The 20,973-nt window shown below is 44.0% G+C and overlaps 1 protein-coding gene across 22 annotated transcripts in view; it reads right to left on the reverse strand.

Moving 5' to 3' along the window:
- Positions 1–17,033, reverse strand: part of LRRFIP1 (LRR binding FLII interacting protein 1) — a 119,198-nt gene extending 102,165 nt beyond the window's left edge. For all 22 annotated transcript variants that reach the window (XR_012044493.1, XR_012044491.1, XR_012044495.1 and 19 more), the window contains exon 1: positions 16,854–17,033. Coding sequence is in view for 17 of the 22 variants with exons in the window: in XM_072875423.1 (XP_072731524.1) it covers positions 16,854–16,943 (90 nt within the window). In the remaining 5 variants the exon portion in view is untranslated. The remainder of the gene's footprint in view (positions 1–16,853) is intronic.
- Positions 17,034–20,973: the final 3,940 nt, after the last annotated feature.

A 20,973-nucleotide genomic window follows, 5' to 3' on the forward strand; every position in this document is an offset into this window, starting at 1 on the left:
CTGAAGGCAATCTGACAACAAACAAAGAAACAAATCACATAACTACTGTATTAGCCATTTCTAAAGCAAGTATAGTATTTTGAAGGAAACCATTTCATGACGTTAAATATCTGGATTGCCCTTATTTGCCATACCATACTTTCCCTCTTTTCCTCAGTGTTCATCACTAAGCAAATCCAGCCAGAGTAACCACTTACTGCGTCTCAAATGGAATTCTGTCAAGCTTAGCACATTAAAGAGAGTACTGGAAGGGTGTCGTTCTATATATAAACTGGCTATCTGGTGCACAGTATGTCTGAATAATATGGCCTGCTTGACACCGAATGCAAGTTCTCCTGGGTGGGGAAAACAGAAGTCTTCCTTTGGACTTACTTTCCTATGACCAAAGCACAGCATAATGTTCTCAAGGAACAAGAGTGCATGTAGAACAGAAATAAAAATATGATCCAGTCTTTGGAAACACTCGTCACACCTACCACTTACACTTGATTATTTAATTTCTTTAAGTCAGTAAAAGCCTTTCACAAAGCATGTCACTCAGTGGTAGAAATAAACGTTTGAGCATGTAAGTAGACAAAATACTTCAGGAGTTACAAAGTTATACTGCACAGAGGGTTATCTGCCTACGATCTTGGGCTGCAGCATCAGACCTCTTCAGCTGCCTCTTTGCTCTGCACCCGCATCAGCCCTTTCCCTCAGGTGGCCTTTTCTTCCTCCCTCTCTATCTGCCCACGCCTTTTCCTTTTAAAAACAACATATCTGAAGACACACCCAAGAAATTCATGTATTTACTAATAGAAGAGCATGGGGTTTATCCTACACAGAAATAAATCTACCTAAAGTTTCCACCCACCACCATCTAGGCATAAGACAGTTACCTGCGATACAGTTTATAAAAGTCCGCAAGGCCTTCCCAAGACGACACTTGGATTTGCAAGGCTGCTAGGCAGGATTTCCTGCCATGCCCATGGTGTAAGTTCCTGGAATGTCCTCAAGTTTAACGTCAAAAACTCAAGTGAAATTAATATTTGTACTGACTACTGACAAAGGCTGCAGGAAGGATTTTTAATGCGTCTAGTTTTCAGAATGCCTGTTCTCTGCTTTAGCACACCTCGCTCCAGCGTTAGGTAGCACTGACCGTTTTGCACAGCATTACTCATCTCCGGTGCTACATAGCATGTTCTTTTAAAGAAAACACTGGACAATGTTCATGTCAGCCTTACTTTACAAGATTGCATGATCAAACTCAGTTATATGGATACTACACTAACAGTTTATATCAGTAGTATTTAAACTGTTAGGGAGTCAAAATGATTAATATATTATCTATACTAAGCACTCTTGACAACAGTTTTGATCCTCAATCCTACCGCTCACTGACAGCAAGAGGAAAATCAGCGTGTTGTGACGCTTGATGTAAGTTCTCATAGTAAGATAGATATGCAGAGCCTACCTCCAAAATGTAATTAAAAAGTTTGTTAAAAACAAGAGATAATACTATAAAAGCCACTCAAAAATGTGGACACTTTACAATACTGTTTGAGCACCCTTTTCAAAAAAGTCCGTCCAAAACAACTTTTTAGTAGTGAAAAAGTTTTCATGTACACTCAGTGCGACTTTTCTTTCCCAGCCATGTAGTGGAAAATAGATATTCTTCTTCTTCCCCATTTAAGAACCTTTCTTCCTGGAAAGAGCTGACCTAGAAGTCAGGATATTTAAAAAAAAACAATTCACTATTTACAGTTAATTACTTTAATAAGCGGGAGTTCAAAACACAAACATTGAAGTACCAAGTCAAAACAGAGGGTTCAATCTTTGTTTGCATAGCACTTTCAATAAGTAAGAAATATCTAAAACTACATACACAAAATTAGTTCCTCACACCTTATAGGTATACTTCTATTTTCTGTCACAAAAAGTCAGGAAGGTCAGACCTCTTCAAATAATAATTAATAATAATTAAGAAATCCTTAAAGCTACATTCCTATCTGGCTTCAAGCAAATGAAAGACAAAACAGATTTTTACATGTAACGTTAAGATGCAAAACTGGAGATGACCTTTAGTGTATCTTTCCATGGGTGGAATGTTCTCATCCACAAGCAGATTTAATTAAATTTAGCTCTTTAGACTGATTAGAGTTAATAAAGCAACCTAGTAATAGACCATTTTATTGTGTTTACAATATGATGGTTTGTGGGACTACATTATAACGGTTACAAGTTGCAAGGCACTGTTTTTCCATTACTTCAACTACACTGACTTTATATCAAAAGAAGGACCTAGAGGCATTGTAAGTACTGGAGAAGATCAGAAGTCCAGTACATAGATTATATGAAGGACCCTACAAGAGACATCACCAGAGGAGACTGACAATTTTTACAATAGTTCTCTTGTATATGGTAAGTGTGTGTACATTTTATTTATAAAATAAAAACATTTTCATGCCCCCCACTACTTTATACTTCTGTTAAGCACTGGACCATTTGTTACCTGTGTGTAAGCAGTGTTTGGGGACAGCTAGGTGGGAAAGAGTTGCGTGCAATTCTTTGAGTTGTACCACCTTCCTGCAGAGAAACTGTGCGTTTGATTAACTTAGATATTCTACTAGAACAAATAACCTGCAGCTCTCCTTCAGCTACCTATATTCTGATGGAAAAGTCAGGACACTGCAAATACAAGCTGAAGTTCTTGATTTGCAACATCAACCAAAGAAATGCCAAAACCTGCTTGAGCAAATCTGATTTAAGGAAAAGTGTTGATATCCAGGGAAACGACCTTAAAAAAAGTGTGGTGAAATTGCCTTTTCTTGTTAGTACAGCTGTGTGCTGCAGAGTATGGACACCAGCTTCTACTACATCGTGCTTTACCAGATTTTCTGTCCTTTAAGCACAAATATCAAAGTTCAAACATTTAGCAACAGCACTCTAACCATGTCTCTTCAGGAGAGGAGCCAAGTTCTACACTGAGTTTGCAGAAAAAGCACAGAGAGGAACCTTCATAAAGAAAACATTTTAAAAATTCACACTTCTCAAGGAATTAAGAGACCCGTCAAAAATAAGTTAAAAAAAATGTAAAAAACAAAAACAAACAAACAAAAAATCACACTATCCTCCATATCTCACCATTACAACCAATTCAAAAATTTTTTATCTACAAGATACTCTTACCCAGCCAGTGGACAGGAGTTACCCCCTCATGCTTGCACAACCCATTCCCTCGTAGAAAGAGGAGTTCCCAGAGAGAGCCAGGACATGTCAAGACAACTTGCCCCGAGGAAAAAAGCACTGAACAACCCATCAGAATCACAGAATGGTTTGGGTTGGAAGGGACCTTAAAGATCACCTAGTTCCAACCCCCCACCATAGACAGGGACACCTTCCACTAGACCAGGTTGCTCAAAGCCCCGTCCAACCTGGCCTTGAACACCTCCAGTGATGGGACATCCGCAACTTCTCTGGGCAACCTGTTCCAGTGCCTCAGCACCCTCAGAGTGAAGAATTTCTTCCTTATATCTGACTTAAATCTGCCCTCTTTCAGTTTAAAGCCATTACCCCTTGTCCTGTCACTACATGCCCTCTCCAGCTTTCTTGTAGGCCCCCTTCAGGTACTGGAAGGCTGCTAGAAGGTTTCCCCAGAGTCTTCTCCAGGCTGAACAACTCCAACCTCTCTCAGCCTGTCTTCATAGGACAGGTGCTCCAGCTCTCTGGTCATCTTTGTGGCCCTCCTCTGGACTCGCTCCAACAGGTCCATGTCCTTCTTATGTTGGGGGCCTCAGAGCTGAACACAGTACTCTAGGTGGGGTCTCACAAGAGCAGCGTAGAGGGGGAGAATCACCTCCCTCAACCTGCTGGTCATGCTCCTTTTGATGCATCCCAGGATACGGCTGGCTTTCTGGACTGCAAGCGCATGTTGCCAGATCATGTTGAGCTTCTCATCAACCAATGCCCCCAAGTCCTTCTCCTCAGGGCTGCTCTCAATCCATTCTCCACCCAGCCTGTATATGTGCTTGGGATTGCCCCGACCCATGTGTAGGACCTTGCACTTGGCCTTGTTGAACTTCATGAGGTTCGCATGGGCCCACCTCTCAAGCCCGTCAAGGTCACTCTGGATGGCATCCCTTCCCTCCAGTATGTCGACCACACCACACAGCTTGGTGTCGTCAGCAAACTTGCTGAAGGCACACTCAATCCCACTGTCCACGTTGCCAACAAAGATGTTAAACAGTGCTGGTCCCAATACTGACCCTTGAGGAATGCCACTCGTAACTGGTCTCCACTTGGACATCCATCAAGCCATTGACTGCGACTCTGAGTGCAACCATCCAGCTAATTCCTTATCCACCAAGCAGTCCATCCGTCAAATCCATGTCTCTCCAATTGAGAGACGTGTCAAATGCTTTGCACAAGTCCAGGCAGATGATGTTAGTTGCTCTTCCCTTATCCACCAACGCTGTAACCCCATCGTACAAGGCCACCAAATTTGTCAGGCACGATTTGCCCTTAGTGAAGCCATGTTGGCTGTCACCAGTCACCTTCTTATTTTCCATGTGCCTTAGCATAATTTCCAGGAGAATCTGCTGCATGATCTTGCTGGGCACAGAGGTGAGACTGACTGGCCTGTAGTTCCCCGGGTCTTCCTTTTTTCCCTTTTTAAAAATGGGGGTTGTGTTTCCCCTTTTCCAGTCAGTGGGAACTTCAGACTGCCACGGCTTCTCAAATATGATGGATAGTGGCTTAGCAACTTCATCCACCAGTTCCCTCAGGACCCGCAGATGCATCTCATCAGGTCCCATGGACTTGTGCACCTTCAGGTTCCTTAGATGGTCTCAAACTGATCTTCTTCTACAGTGGCCAGTTCTTCATTCTCTCAGTCCCTGTCTCTACCTTCTGCAACTTAGGCAGTGTGGCTTGAGCACTTGCCGATGAAGACAGAGGCAAAAAAGTCATTAGGTACCTCAGCCTTCTCCATATCCAGGATAACCAGGTCTACCGTTTCCTTCCGGAGAGGGCCCACGTTTTCCCTAGTCTTCCTTTTATCACCGACATACCTATAGAAGCTTTTCTTGTTGCCCTTGACGTTCCTGGCCAGATTTAATTCTATCAGGGCTTTAGCTTTCCTAAGCTGATCCCTGGCTGCTCAGACAATTTCTCTGTACTCCTCCCAGGCTACCTGTCCTTGCTTCCACCATCTGTAGACTTCCTTTTTGTGTTTGATTTTGTCCAGGAGCTCCTTGTTCATCCATGCAGGCCTCCTGGCATTTTTGCCCGACTTTTCCTTGTTGGGATGTGTTGCTCCTGAGCTTGGAGGAGGTGATCCTTGAGTATTAACCAGCTTTCTTGGGCCCCTCTTCCCTCCAGGGCTTTATCCTATGGTACTCCACCAAGCAGATCCCTGAAGAGGCTGAAGTCCGCTCTCCTGAAATCCAGGGTAGTGAGCTTGCTATGCACCCTCCTCGGTGCCCTAAGGATCTTGAACTCCACCATTTCATGGTCACTGCAGCTGAGGCTGCCCTTGAGCTTCACATTCCCCACCAGCCCCTCCTTGTTGGTGAGAAGAAGGTCCAGCATAGCACCTCTCCTCGCTAGCTCCTCTATCACTTGAAGAAGGAAATTATCATCAACACATTCCAGGAACCTCCCAGATTGCTTATGTCCTGCTGTGTTGTCCCTCCAACAGATATCAGGGTGGTTGAAGTCCCCCATGAGGGCCAGGGCTTGTGAACGTGGGGCTGCTCCTATCTGTCTATAAAGGGCCTTATCCATTCCATCTTCCTGGTTGGGTGGCCCGTAGCAGACCCCCGCTATAATGTCACCTGTCCCTGCCCTCCGTTTAATCCTGACCCATAAGCTCTTGGTTGGCTCCTCATCACTTCAGGTTAAAGCTAAAAATTAAAAACTAAAGCTAAAAACCCAGCATTGTTTAAGAAATGACTGGACAGCTTTTGTGTGGGGGTGGGACACGATTACTGTATCCAAACTGGGTCTGAGCTATAACGGATTACCTGGAGAATCTGCGTCCTAACCCTCACTAACAAATGAGTTCAGTTTGAAATACGCTACCAGGCTACATGCACCTTGTTCAGTTGTACAACAAAAGTGACCTTCACAGCTATTTATTGGAGTTCTTGAAATCAAAGAATGCCACTTGGAATACATCAACAGCATTAGAGGCAGCCCTCCCCTAGTCAGGTCCTTTCTTTGCTTGCTCCTTTTTTTCCCCCAACAGCGATTACCACCTAGCAGATACAATTATAGCTTTATCCTCAGTCTCACAGACTACTTTAACACATCCATCAACTAGTTCAGTGTCAGGAACAGCTGTGTTCGAAAAATGGCAACTCACAAGAAATGGTGAGAAAACGGAATAAACCAGAGGCAAAAGCTCAGCCCCTTGAGAATCGCATTCTATTAGAGGAAATTACAATGAAAACCCAGTTCCCGTAAGGCTTACTACCAGCTCCTGAGGTGCACCAAGCAATCTTAGAAGTGTTATATGTAAGATTTTTATACCTGATTGCTGTATTCACAAAGCTCGCATCCAAGATGTTAGACTCTTTTCGGCACACTGTTTTGATTTTACGGTGGGAAGGCTGAAAGAGCAGACTTGTTATGCCAGCAGCACAGGTAGCAGACCTCAGAGAAGCAACTCTAGGTAATGCAGATCTCTACAAGAAGGTTGCTTCTGTATTAACAGGTTGAGCCGACCCCCCAAAAAATTAGGATAGATTGCTGTAAGAGCATAGCTCACTACAAACCCATTGATCTTTATTTTCTAATGCTAAACCTGTAGATTGCTTGGTTAGACAACAAGTTCTGGGTTACCAGATGCCTTTCTGCTAGCCTGAAAATTAAGTCTGACAGTATGTATTTATTCCATCAGCAATACAAAAGCATTTCACCAGCACACACAGAGAACCTTTCTTCGCTTACTCTAATTCACCAAATAATTATATTTTTTCCAGGGTAATTAGACAAGAATGTACAAATATTACTAAACACGCTGTGTAACCCTCTATAAATAAAACACTGACATTCTCTACATATACCAACATTATCCCTTGTAGCCACACACAAGCATACTATTTCCCAGAGCCCCTAGATTCCTCCACAGTTCATGTAAAGGTTAGGTCACATCACTGTTTCAATGTACTCATTTTGCATCAGGGCAGATTTAAATTTCATACTTAATAGACAGTGGAATAGCATGACCTTTGGGTATCACAAAAAATGTCCCAAAAGCCCACTTCAATTTTCAACAGATGTTGATTCAACATATTTGTCAATGTAAATCCTCTTAGAGCTCAGTAACACATTCAGCAAAGCAAGAAAATCAAGACCAGCACACACACATTTCATATGGGAGAACGGATATTTTAAAGAAAACAGATTATGGGAAATGCACAGTTGCAGAGCAAAGCAATAGGGCTGTAGACCATTCAAATTTAAACTGACTTATTTTCTAAAAGCACCTAAAGTTATATCTACTATTTTCCTAGCAACTCAATTGAAAGAACTTCAAGTTTGCAATCAGAAAAAAAAAACAAGAAGTGATTACACAGATGGAAAGGAAAAAAAAAAAGAGTAGGCTGTTATCTTTTACTGTTCATAGTCAGCAAAAGCAAATACGATTTCATGTTTCCATGTGAAGACTGTAGTATATTGGCACCAGTATAAACAGCCATATCTGAAATATCTGAATCTAAAGCAATGTGCGTTTTAAAAGCGAAGGGAAAAAGTGTGAAGCTACAAGAGTTTGATAGGAGACTGGAGCCCAGGGATTTTTCTGCATGTGAAGCACACCAAGAGCTTTCCTTGCTCTCCTGTCGTCCTAGTATGTTAGCTGATAAACGCTCCATAATTAGAAGACCCAAGTGGGGATGCCTGAAATCTATCTGACCTGAGGGAACAAGTTTAAAAACCTGACCCAGCTTTTAGTGTGCCAGATACTCCTGTATTCCGTTTCTGTCTACTGGAAGAGGCTGGCAAAAGCAGACAGAAGAGACAGGCTCAACTAAATTTGGTATTCAAACGTGGGATTAGAGAAAGGATATTTTGGGATGTAGGAAGTACTCAAAAGAGGAAGGCAGAGAAAAAACCCACACAATATTAAATTTAAATCCGATACTGGAGAAGGGAAAGGTCACAAGATACGCAAGAGCAGAGACAGAGAGGGAAGAAATGTTACTCCTTTACGCTCCCTGTCTGTGCACAGCTCTGCGCTTGAGGCATCCGTGGGATTGAGAGAACAGTCTGCAGAGCGGTCTGTTCCCAGTGGGAACCCACCAGTGGGACCGCTCGGGACAGAGGCATCATCACTTCATTGCAGGCAATATTAAAACACAAGTCACTGACCAACCAGCTAAATCAGTAAACACGCAAATAAACTGCTTTTGTGGAAGTCGCTTCCAGTAAGCTTTCCGTTCTGGGAAAGATAAATCAATCTGACACTAATTACATCTAAAAACTGCAAGTAATGACATTATGGTGAGGAAAACCCAACTCTGAGAATCCATTTTTGAGGAAGCCAGAAGCAGTTGGAGATACCATCTTGCTTGTTTCTTTGATAGAAGTTTGAATACAAATTGAATAATCCACTCTCATTCACATAAAGCTTCCGACAGCTAAGAGGAAAGAAAATTGTTGCTCTGAAACTTAACTATCACTTTCGCATTTCTTCACACGCCAATGATAACAAGCACTGCCCTACCTAATTACCAGGTATTAAAAATAGGAACACAGCAGTGGTGATGCACCTGGCAATTTTGGTTTACCAAAGGCTCGGATTTCTTGTACAGCAACACATAATACAAAAATAAAATCTAAATATTTTCTCAAAGAGCACAGGAGCTCACGAAGCATCGAGGAACTAGAAAGCATCCAGTGTTTTTGCAAGTATAGTGTCAGGATTAAGCTGTATCACAAAAGAAACTCTCATCTTGCACAGAAAAGCAGCATGCAGGAAGGAGAAAAGAGCTGTGAAAGAGAGCAGTGACAAACCAGCAAGGAGCTAGAAGCAACAGGAAATGAAGAGGCTTCCTCACCACATCCGAGACTGGAACACAGCTCGGATTTGGCACTATCAGATCACTTTCCCTGTTTGCTGTCTCCAGCTCAACTCTTAAATGCTGCGGTAGTATTTAGGTGGATAAAACCCTGGCCCATGCCAAGCTGCTGGCTCACAGGCTGCAGCCACACAGAAGGGCAAAGCAGATGCGACTGAACAAATCCACCTCTTTTCAGATAGCACCCAGGATATGTTACTGAAAGTACATGGCGAAGCAATCAACTTTCCAGTTCTAGGTCAGAAACTTTTAATGAGCAATTAGCTCAGACACTCATTTTTATTGGCACCAAACAGTATCTTAAGTCCCTAAGTTAATAAAAGTTATTTCAATCTATTCAGCAGATCTTCCAAGTCAGAATTAGTCACTCAAAGTTTTAGACCAGAGTTGTGCCATTTATGTGCAAATATACTCAATACCCAAAACATCCATCTTTCCTTAACCCAGAAATAGCTAGTTTTGTTAAAACTTCCTTTTTTTTTTTTGATGTCTGACAATAAACCCAACGTTTTTCAGAGGATTTGAAGAAAACCACCCCCACTTCAGAATTCCACACCCTAAAGGGGTACACACTGTATCAGAAATTCACTTACAGGGAAACATGACACACTGAAGGGATGAAGGAACAGAGAACAGGATTGCAGGCTAGATGCTGATGTGCAAGTCAAATCCGTCTTGCAGTGACGCTGCTTCATTTAACCAGGGATACACTCCTTTCTGCCCAGTTTTTGGTTTAGGCTTACATCCACGTCCCCAAACAAGCAACAGTCAGTTTTGGGAACAGCGTTAGTCAGAGTTGGCTTGCATTTTCTCCTCTCTCAATGCCCAGAGTTTGAGTTAGCCCAAACCTCAGAGTTTTTGCCCAAAGGTCAGCTGGCTAGGCCATAAAACTGCTCCTAGTTCTGCTCACCAGGAAATACTTCCCAAGCCTTTCCCTTCACACTGCCCTCCACACTTCATGCCGCTTGGATAAGTTTGTTCAAAGGCAGAATTAGAAATCCATCCAAATACGCACAGGAAATGTCTTTGGCACTGAGGTCTAACCAACAAGTACTCTAGGTAAGGACAGTTGTCGAACTAGGACAGCGGTCAGAGTTATGGCACGTTCCTGCCAATGTGAAAGTATTACTTCTGTGCTTTTTCCCAGCCTCTGAATACATGACTTCTGTACCCTCTCTGTAGCCTCCAAAAATCAGTAGTTTTTACCAGCCTGACCAGAACTTCCACATTTTCATAATAGAAAGTTATGTCACATGGTCATTCACCTACCTGAAGTCATTTACACACTGCAAGCACTGCATGGCAACTAGGTCAGCTCCTCCTAGGTAATTAAAACCTTCAAATTCCTAGGAGTGAAGTATTGCCTTATTTAGTATTTATCATGCCACACCAAGCTTTAATTTCAACAGTTAAAGCTCCTACAACCAGGCCGTTGAGAGTTGCCTTACATTTCTTGCTACCTACCAGCAACACTGGTGGTTCTCCACCCTCAAAATATCTAAGAGTACCTGCAAATGAGCTCCAGCACATCAGACTACTCAGTTTAAGAGATTACTGTCTCCCGTTGCTAGTTTCATTCTCCTGTAAGAGGTTACACTACTCAGAGGGCAGAGGATGAAAAAGTATACGGCAGCTCTTCACCAGCAGCAGTTTACCTTACAGCATCTTACTTTTAAGAGTTTAAAACAAAATTATGGGCTAGGCTGATGGCAACAAGATGCTAGGCTAGAATCCAGCAGTCACAATAACCTTGAACCGCAGCGCTTTGCGCCACAACTCCTCTTCTCAGCTACCTGTGGTATGAAAAACACATTCACCAGGAACTGGCCAACACTAACTTGCAAGACTGAAGACCAAGCCTACCCATATGGATGCTTTTAAAATATATTTTTGACTGATCCAATATTCTCAGTTCAATGCACATACCAGTTGTTTTTCCGGCTTTAGCTGGGGAAGTTCTACAGCCTACTTCTTGTTCCCCAACTGAAATAAGGTGAAAGAAAAGGAGAGTGTCTTGGGAGTAAGTGGTTACAGATGTCTTCCCATAAGAAGCCCTTAAGCACTTCCCTCATCTTTACTGCATGACGAAAGCCCAAACATCAGCTATTTTTCCTACTATGTGCAAGGCCAGCTATTCATCTCTAGTAGATTCAGGGTGATGAGCAAGAGCACCAGATAACACCAGAAGCAGAGAAAGCTCTGTGATGAAGTGACCATGCACTTTCCCTTCTCAGAAGCATCTCTGGTATTTAAAAAAAAACAAAACAAAACCCCATCAAAAAACCCCCACAACTCTCAAAGCCACCTTATGACTATCTGAAGGAAAATTTGGCTTACTGCAGTTCCCTCCTCCCCCCCCTCCCCCAATGGGCAACTTCTCCCCCAAAAAGTATTTCAACACAAGCAAGACAGCAGCTGATATTTCAGAGCTGCTATTTTAAGGTTTGCCTATGACTGCTTATGTCTAGCTAGACAGATTCACTGCTCCTGGCAACCTGCTGACTTGACAGGAGGGACAAATACCTTGTTTCACAAGCCCAAAATGCTATGCGGATTATGCTCCTTGCAACCAAAGGATGAAAAAAAAAAAACCTGAACAGTGTTGAAAGCCTTGCAAGTACACTTGAGCTCCAACTTTATTCAGCAACAGGCCTGGAAAAACATCCTTCTAGATGAGGTAATGATTAGTATTACATCCTGCAGACAAGCTCAGCATCTGGGCTTGCAAAGAAAAAGGCTGGGCTTCCCATGTTGTTAATCCTAACAGTAGTCTCTTGCTTGACTGAAATAGGAATCACAGTTCCTAAACAGCTGTTTCCTCGGACAGCGAGGGAACAGCTGAAGAGGACTCAGGCCAGGCACAGACACAAAACCAGGCAACTAATTATTTAAAGTTGCAATAGGCATACTGTGAGGCAGATTGTGCCTTGGGAGACAGGCTACAATCACCCATTTAACTAAAATGAGATGGGTCTTAAGATTTTTGTCTTGCTTTTTAAACCATCCAAAGCTTCTCCTTCACACATTTCCTTTGGCTTTGCTTATAATCCTTCCCAACGCCAATTGTTGGATACATAGTCATAAAACATCAGGAAAAAGGAGCGTTCAATGAAGAAGAGCACATCTGCTACACAAAATCATCACAACTTTGGAACAATTCTCCACACCCTACTGGCAAGCATTGCCTACAAAGTCCTCCTCCCTTCCTATATTTAGGTCAACCGGGCTGAATCAAGCCCTCCATGAGCATCCCTTGCTTTCATAACTTTCTATTCTAGAAGGGAGACCTACAGCCAGGCATGCTTTTTCACATCATTTGTTCTCTTGGCCTGATACATTAACATTCATAAAGACAGAAAGTAGTGAAATTAAAAAATAAGGCAAGTACAAGCAACTGGTGCTACATAAAACAGACTGTTTAAGGGCTTCTCTTGGAATATTTATCTGGCTCACAAAACTCTCCACGCATCTCTTAAATGCCAAATGCTGCTCAAAAAAGTTCCACCGCTATACTAACGAGGCACACAGATCTTACACTGGTGTCACCTGGTATACCCTTAGGGAATACACTGTTTTAAATGCTCTGGTTTGCGTAAAAGTTCAATAAAGTCTTCATGGCTTGCGCTCCCACATATAAATATCCATTCTGCTTGTGTTAGCTTCGACTTTGACCAAATTGTTTCCATCTCTATTTATGCAGGTCACCCAAACTGCTGTATAAACCAGAGGATTCTCCCCCAAATTATCCCCTCAATTTAAAAGCCAGGCCTTTAGATTCCACATACAATGATCATAGCATCTCTTCACTAGCCCCAAAACTCCAATTTAGGCTTTTGAAGTTACGTAGTGCCTTCTTACGGTAACCAGTAAAGCTGGCTGGCTGGTTTCACCTGCATTTTGAGCTATTTCTAATCAGCGACACTTCTGCTCCTTCATAGGAATGTAACATCCCAATTTTTGCATCACTAAGAATGCAAGTCAATGCCCAAGCTAAAAACTTCACTGAAACAATCAAATTTACAGTCCATAAACAGATCAAACCAGTTATTTAAAAAATAATCTTTATGTATGCATAAGTATGTAGGTGACAGTTCTTGACACTTCGAAAGTGACATACAGAGTACAAAGAGTGAATAAGCAACCCTTATAACATAAATTTTTACTATTAAAGACAGTAATGTTGCTTGAATTACTAACTTCAAATTAATTACCAGCTAAAGAGTTCTACTCTGTAAATCGCTGGATGAAAGAGAAGATTTCTAGCACAGAGAAGACACAAGGCAGGATTATTTTTCTGAGCAGTATAACACATCTGTTTGCAAAACATTAGCAAAACGAGGTGTAAATTACTTCCCTAAACCAAGAAATTTACCTTGACCTTGTTCTTTCTCATTCAAGAAAATAAAAACCAGTAACTAATATTATCTGTCTGTAAGAGAACTCTCTCATTTAGACAGATGGCAGTTCCTCATTGGATTTGCTAAATTCTTTCTGCTCATGTAACACTTCACCGTTACTGTAGCTAGCAAAGAGCAGAGTGGAAGTTAGGGGAAAAATATTCGCCTACAAATGACATCTCAAGGTATCACATCAAACCCATCTAACCCAAGCAGGAAGCCAGTCCCTCTACGGTTCAGCAGCCCAGGACTCTGCCTTCCCAAACCACGCGTACACCAGCCCGAGAGAACAGACAGATGACTACGCAGTACGCGTACGCGATTACTGCTGGCTGTGCTGGCACAGACCTCAAGGAGTATCAAACTGCTAGATTTTGCAAACACTGCTGGCTTGTATTCACAGAGAGGAATAAAACAGCCCAAAAGTTTCCGTTGACCTAAACACAGAATAATCTAGTGGCGTCAACATGAGTCTGAAAGCGGAGAAGCCTATCATTGATCAGCTTCGCTCTCATCTGTAAGAGCTGACACCCGGAAAAAATAACCTCAGCAATACAAGCTAGGTGTGCATACAGCAAATCCTGAGTGGCAGCCATCTGTGTCCGCTAGAAACTCAGAACACCATGTTCTTATTTTAACTATATTTACATATTTGCCGTCCATTTAATTACCATGTAAGTCAGAAACTCAACAGCCAGATTTAGCGGTACAGTGCTACTCTTTCCTGATGGGCAAGGCGATTTACAGTAATCATCCCTTCTACCTCCACTCTAAACAGCTCTAGACAAGGTGATAAACTACTTGCAGCTGATCTAGTTCAGAAATTGCCTCAAACATTAAAACTTACTACTACTGCTTAACATTACTAATACTGCTACTAAAACCCTGTCACTACAATACGCTTCACTTTTACAATTTCCTTCCGCTTGCTTGGTTACTTCCTCTTAAGACTGTTCTCACATCCCACGGGGGCGAGGGCTGCCTTCTTCACTGCGCAAGGCTCTCTTTCGTCTACGCAAGACTGCACATACACGGCAAGACACCCTGGCTGCAAATTCAAAAAAATGCATGCTTCAAATGGCTGGAGTTTAAGAGAGTCTTTACAAGTCTTAATGTGTCCTTATAGAAGCACGTAGTATAGCAAGAACTGTTGATTTTTCAAGATCTTCCGACAATTACAAAATACAACTGGAAAGCATCAAAGCACCACAGTCTTTTTGGAGGAAAACCAAAAGGAGAGAAGATGCACACATTTCAGCTTACTCCCAGAGATCCCAAGGTAAAAGTACCTCTATGAATAAATCTGGTTTGGATGCTCTTTTAGGCTCCCATCTGAACACGGCAAAATGAGATCCTAGAATCTGCTAATAACTTGCAAGCACCTGTGGCTTCTGGGTAACAAAGGGAGAAGACCAAAGGAAAGAGAAGAGGGAAAAACTATGCACAAATGCTACACATCTAGGTCTCAGCTTTGCCTACACACCTGCGAGGAAGGCTGGAAGAGACAAAACATCAGTAACCCCTGTACCCTTCTCAACATGAAGACTCTCAGCATCTTTATTAGGAGGAGACAAAAGGCTTACATTTTTAAGAGTTCTTAAGATCATACAGAAGGATTCATCTGGGATCCCTTGTGTGGAGAACAGGCAGTTAAACAAGAAAACTATTATGAGTGCATAAAACCCAAGACAGAGTAATGCAAAGAGTTAAAATAATATGGGAAAATGCTGAACCTTGAACTTGGCAGTTCACAGTTTTAGCACTCAAGGGAAAAGATAAAAGACATGCTTGTGTTGGGCTTTTTGACCAAATGGAGTCGTCCTTTAAACAATCCCCAGAAGATAAAAGAAAAAAAACAAAAAACAACACACAAAACCACACAATATTTAAGGCCTCAAACCACTTCAAAATACAGTGAAGAGCAGTACATAAGCTAAATAAAAGTGAAAGCAGGACCGAAACGTGCAACAGAGAAGGACAACCTAGGCCCCCTGTTACAGATTGATGTTTTCCTTGATCAAATGACAGCACGGCCAGAACACAGTTGTGGAATTTAAACCCTCATCCTGAAGCAATTCCAAGGATGTTATCATGACTCAAACTCTAATAGACAGCACAGTCACTATTACTTGCTATCTTATGTCCAGGACATGAGACGTTCTTGTCCTCCTACCTCAAACTCCATCCCTAGGAACTTTCTCATCTTGTCATCATACTGCCACAAAAATCTGACTTCTGGAAACACGCTATCCAAATCACTCACACAGAAATTAGTCTACTGCATGCATTCCAAAGATGGTACAAACCAGTTCAAAGTGGTACACAAGAATAGTAAAGACTTCCCATGTCAGGGCTGCCATTAGTGATAATATCCGAGGTGCACAATGTTACAGCTAACTCAGTCTAACAGCCAGTTGCCACCAAAAATAAGCTGCACATTAGCATTCATCCGCTCCTGCTGCGACTGTGATTCAGGAACGGAAACCAAGAGAGACTTAAATCTCTTCTAGAAGAGCGATTTATCTTGTAACCCATCTTGGGGTCAGACCACCACGAGATGGGGAGGAGACACACATAACCCATGCTGGGGAAGAGGGTGACCACCTTCAGCAGCAGCCAGCATCGGATCAGCTTAGACATGGCGAAGAACAACCCCACGGGCGCTCATCCCAATCTCAGGTCGGGGTTGCCCATCTCCCCCACTGGAAGACCGTGGGAGGAACGACACAGAACAACCTGCGTCAGCTTTAGTAGTTTATATTTACTAAATTATGAACCAAATTCATGTCATCCTATTCACCATTGAACCAATGCAACTGTACACAACAAGTAAGAACAGGGAGGTAGAAAGAAAACAGTCATCAGCTGGTTTTAACTGTTTAAAGTCAGATCAAGCACAATGCAGTGTCTAGTGAGCAGCAAGCTAACTCATTAAATATAAATATAAGCGAGTTTCCAAGTTGGATTGTACACTTATGCCTGCGTCTAGCATCATCTTGCAACCTTCTGGCTTACATTTTTCCATTTATATGTATCCATAAAAAACCCGAGTGGCCTATTTTCCGGTTCTCAATCATTAACACCAACCTCAGCAGCAGCAGACAATTAATTTCCCCTCACGGAGGGGCTGGAGCAGGGCGAGATTTCTGCCCGGGCTGGTACTGCACGCCCTTTTCCTCACGGATAAACACTTTAAGCGCCTCAGACTTAAGTGCTGCCCTAACATCATAAACCAGGCCGACACCGTTGAGACGAATGCGATTTTTATTTCGCGTTCCATCAACCTGCCCTTGAAGCGCCGTCGTGCCCGTTGCCCGGGGGCGCGTGCGCGGCGGCTGGGGGAGCCCAGGGGAGGAGGGGGGAAGGGGGGGGGGGATCGCTGCCCGCCGCTCACCTCGCGGGCGATCTGGTTGAGCGCATCGTCCTCCGCCGTCAGGCGCTCCCGGTTCGGCAGCCGCTTTCGCCCGGCCCCCTGCGTCCCCATGGCGGACCCGCTCCACCGCCGGCCCCAGCCCTCCCGCCGCTGCCGCCACCGCCGCCGTCTCTGCCGGTCGCGGGGCCGGCGTGAAGAGCCCGGCCGTCACCGCCCCCCGCCGCGCGCATGCGCCGCCGACCCCCGCCCTGAGGGGCCGGGCCGGGCGCCGCCTCACGCCCCTTACCCCCCCCTCCCGAAGCGGGACGCGGGCGGAGGAGGGCGGTGGGCCCGCTCCCCGCCCACCCGTTCCTCCGCAGCAGCCCCCTCAGCCGCGGGCAGCCCCGCCGCCGCGCTGGGGACCCCTTCCCCGCGGCACTCGCGCCCCTGGCCGGGCACGGCCCCGGGCTCCCCGGCCTCCCTAGCCCTCCCCAGGCCTCTTGTCCGCAAAGCTGAAGAAAATTTCCCTCAAATCGGGGAAACAGGCGTCGAAACCTCACTAGCTGTGAACCTGGGGGCTTTCTCTGCCACAAGGACGGGGGGAGTGGGCCAGAAACCCGTCTCCTCGTGCCCCAAACCCTCACCCGGCTTCGTAGCCCCATGGGATCCCCTCAGCCATGAATTTTCCTATTAAGGATAAGTGGACGTGATTAATTCTAGTGTCAAATACATCAGTGCTTAATTAATTCACATTGACAAGGAGCAGGTATTCTCTGGGATTCCTGTCACAGCCCCTGTACCTCAATTTTCACAATAATTCCTTAAATATGAATTATAAGTCTCTCAAGCTCAGGACACCGAATGCATTACACAGATGTGTGACAGAAAAAGGGCTGTGACCCCCATCCCTCTTACTGACAAAGACCAGCGAGCTGCATTTAATCTTTACGACTTAATTTTACCATCGCTTCAAACTTGATAAAGGCAACAGGCAACGCCTGCCCACTCTGGTCAGCCCAGTGTTTATCTGGCAGTTTTCATGTACAATGACCGAGATTTGGGTCATTCTCAAATTCAAAACTGTGTCAAGCAGTTTAATATATCATCCCTTCCCATGAGGGCATGTATCAGAGAATAAAGCAATCGGTGGCTGTTTCAGGAGAAAAAAAACCCCTAGTTTTAGCAGAATGCCTTTCCCCAAGAGGGTATAGATGCCCTCCATCGCTCCCAGGCTGGTACTCGTTCTTCAGAAACTATTTCATTCTCACTTGTTGCTTTTTCTACGAGTGACGCCAAGGTGCCTATTTGCAGCCGGTGCCGGCGCTGAAGCGATTGTCTCCGGGTGATTGCCCTCCGCTCCGCCGCAGCGCAGCGCGGCGCCCGCCAGCACCCAGCACCGCCGGTGGAAACGCCGTGGTCTGAACTTGGCAAGAGATTGCGCGGACCTTTGAGGTGTGGCCGTTGACTTCCGAGTAGAGGAGTAATCGAGAGCTCCTAACGAAGTCCTCCAGATCAGCCACCCCACCAGGCAGGTCCCCTCTTCTCAGCCCTGGGATCTGCAGCCTGAACAGGAATCCCTCCATTTTTGACAGTTTTCTCCTGTTTAGCATCACTTTCAAGAAGGAACTTGAAGCCCACCCTCTCCTTCATCCTTCACCCTGCCATTGCTCCAGCTCTCATTCAATGTCTACAGCCTTCTTAGAGCAGCCAAACACTACCTCTTTTTTTCAAGCAGCATTTGGGCTGCGCGTGCGCTCACTGCTCCCGTTACAGTTTTGGGAACCATGGCTCTTCTGATGACCAGGTAGTGGTATTGCGTTGATACTGCTTCTTACGCCTGGGACTATTTATCTTTAGAAGAAGCAAATGATTATTTTGTTAGCAGAAGCAGATGGATGAGTTCCCCACCTTACTTGGGCATTAAAAACAAGTGTGTCACATCCTGAGATTTGGCATCGAGCTTACTCTGACCCCACACGAGTGGAAAAAAAGCACCTGCTCTGCAAGGCAGCGCAGGGGCCTTAAAAGTGAGCTCTGACCCTGCTATGGAGGCAAAGCCTTGCTGTGTCTGGCATTCCTAGATATCCCACAGGCTTCCCTTCTTCAGCCACCTCAGCTCCAACCTCACCTCCCCAAGACCTGGCTTAGCGCTTTCACCCTTTCAGGCTCTGCATAACTTGTTCCCTGAGCCCTTATCCTTGCATTTGCCCCTGCCCTTTGAGGAATTCTGGCTAAAGAGGCGAGGCAGTGCCTTATTTTTAGGTCCGTGTTACCCAGGGATTTCAGCCACCTGTGCAGCTGCATCACTGTATCCATGCAAGGAATTTCCACTTCAGTGGTACAATAAGATTTGCATCAGTGCTGTTTGCCTCACTGGCTGAAAGCCTTACAGAGGCTTGGCCTTACAGCCAAACTGAGGCTTGTGCTAGACAGGTTTATGTCTGAAAACCTACTATGGAGGGGGCTTTGTAAAAAAGAAAGAAATAAATTTAAAAAATAAAGCAGAGAAATTGGAAGAGAAGCTATTGGGTGACTGCAATCAGATTTCAAATCACACATTGAACGTGCGCTGCAGTGTAAGAAATCCTTCTTTTTTCTTGCATTCCAGACACTTACAGTATTTTTTTCTTTTAATATAGTCAAAATAAGCCACCTTGTTATAAAAATACTATACATACAGAATTTGTCCAAACAAATGTGAAATAATGATGCAAATACGTTAGTTTTGGCTATGCTATGAAGTGCAGTGAGTGCAGCTGAAAATGAAATACTGAAATGTACATTTCTTATTTTAACAAGCAACATGAAGTCGAGGCTTATTTTGTCTGAGGGTCGTAACTGTGATTAATGATACTCAGACAAGACTGAGTATCCCGTGCCAGTTTCAAAGGGCTCTATTTTCAGTGCATAATACGTACCTCATTCTCCAATATCCTGTGTACAAGGAGGTGGTTTGATGCAGAGCACACCCCAAAGATACAATTTGCCCTCTGTGCTGCTCTTAAACCAAGCCATCGTGCAAAACCTCACTCTTGAGAATCAGAACAAGCAATCGGCTGTTAAAACTGCCGCTGCTGGTGTACTCAACAGACCGCTTTTACATAATAAAATGGATGTAAAATGTTTATACTCTGTGCAGCAAAATATGATTACATCTTTATTAGCGGCAACCCCTGGGATAGGGGAATCCAGTGGCTAGCTGACGGTGTTAAAAGAAAACACAAGGGCACCTCTCCGTTACACCGTAAGATCGCGGCATCTACCAAACCAGAAATGAAGTCTGACAGCTCTAACAAGATGTCCATTAGTCCAAGGAGAGCAGAACGCTTAAATACCTTGGAGAAAGCACAGTTAGGAGGTCAATATTTCATATTGTCAAGATACGTGAAACGAGCTGAGCTCCATTAGCATTGTAACATTTTGCAAACATAACAGCAATGGTATCCAGCAGGGTCTGTGGATTTATTAATGGAAAAAAATTACATCACAGACAAGTATGTGCTGGCACTGAAATACTGCAGAAAAAATACCCTGGTGCAACTAAAGGGCTTTATTACACCTCCTAAGGAGCCCAAGATGATCCTCGTCAGCAAATCCGACCTCCTGGGAAAAGCTTTCAGATGTTGTTGCCACATTTGAGCAGTGTCAAGGCAAGGCTCAGGAGACTGGTAGTGTCCACGCAGATTTTGTCCGGGTGAGATTCATTGTTGTTACTTCATCTCTTCAAGTCAGCAGAGTCACTGTTTGCATCAGCGGAGCTCTGGCACGCTGGGAACCTTGCTTAGTTTCGATGTGTCTAGCCTGGGGTTTGTAGTTACACAGCGACTCATCACAGCAAAGCCGTAACTGATAACTGTCTTCCCAGGTGGTCCAGAAAAGAGATCAATGAGCTTGGGTTGACCAAAGAGAATACAGTCCATAGAGTGGTGGGCTTCCAAGCCAAGCTTTTGGATGACTGGAAAAAAAATATATCCCACAGCAGCAGCAGATGATTATCTTGTTCCTTTTTTACTGACAGCAATTTACTTGCTATACCAAACGTGTTTTTTCTGAAGAGGGCTTATTTGTTGTCTTCATCTTGCCAGAACCCCTCAATGACTTATTGGCCTCCTCTAGTCACCTTGGCGTGTCATGACAGATAGTTTTTCATCTGTAAATTTTT

The sequence above is a fragment of the Ciconia boyciana genome, chromosome 10, assembly GCF_034638445.1.
Source record: "Ciconia boyciana chromosome 10, ASM3463844v1, whole genome shotgun sequence".
Taxonomy (NCBI): domain Eukaryota; kingdom Metazoa; phylum Chordata; class Aves; order Ciconiiformes; family Ciconiidae; genus Ciconia; species Ciconia boyciana.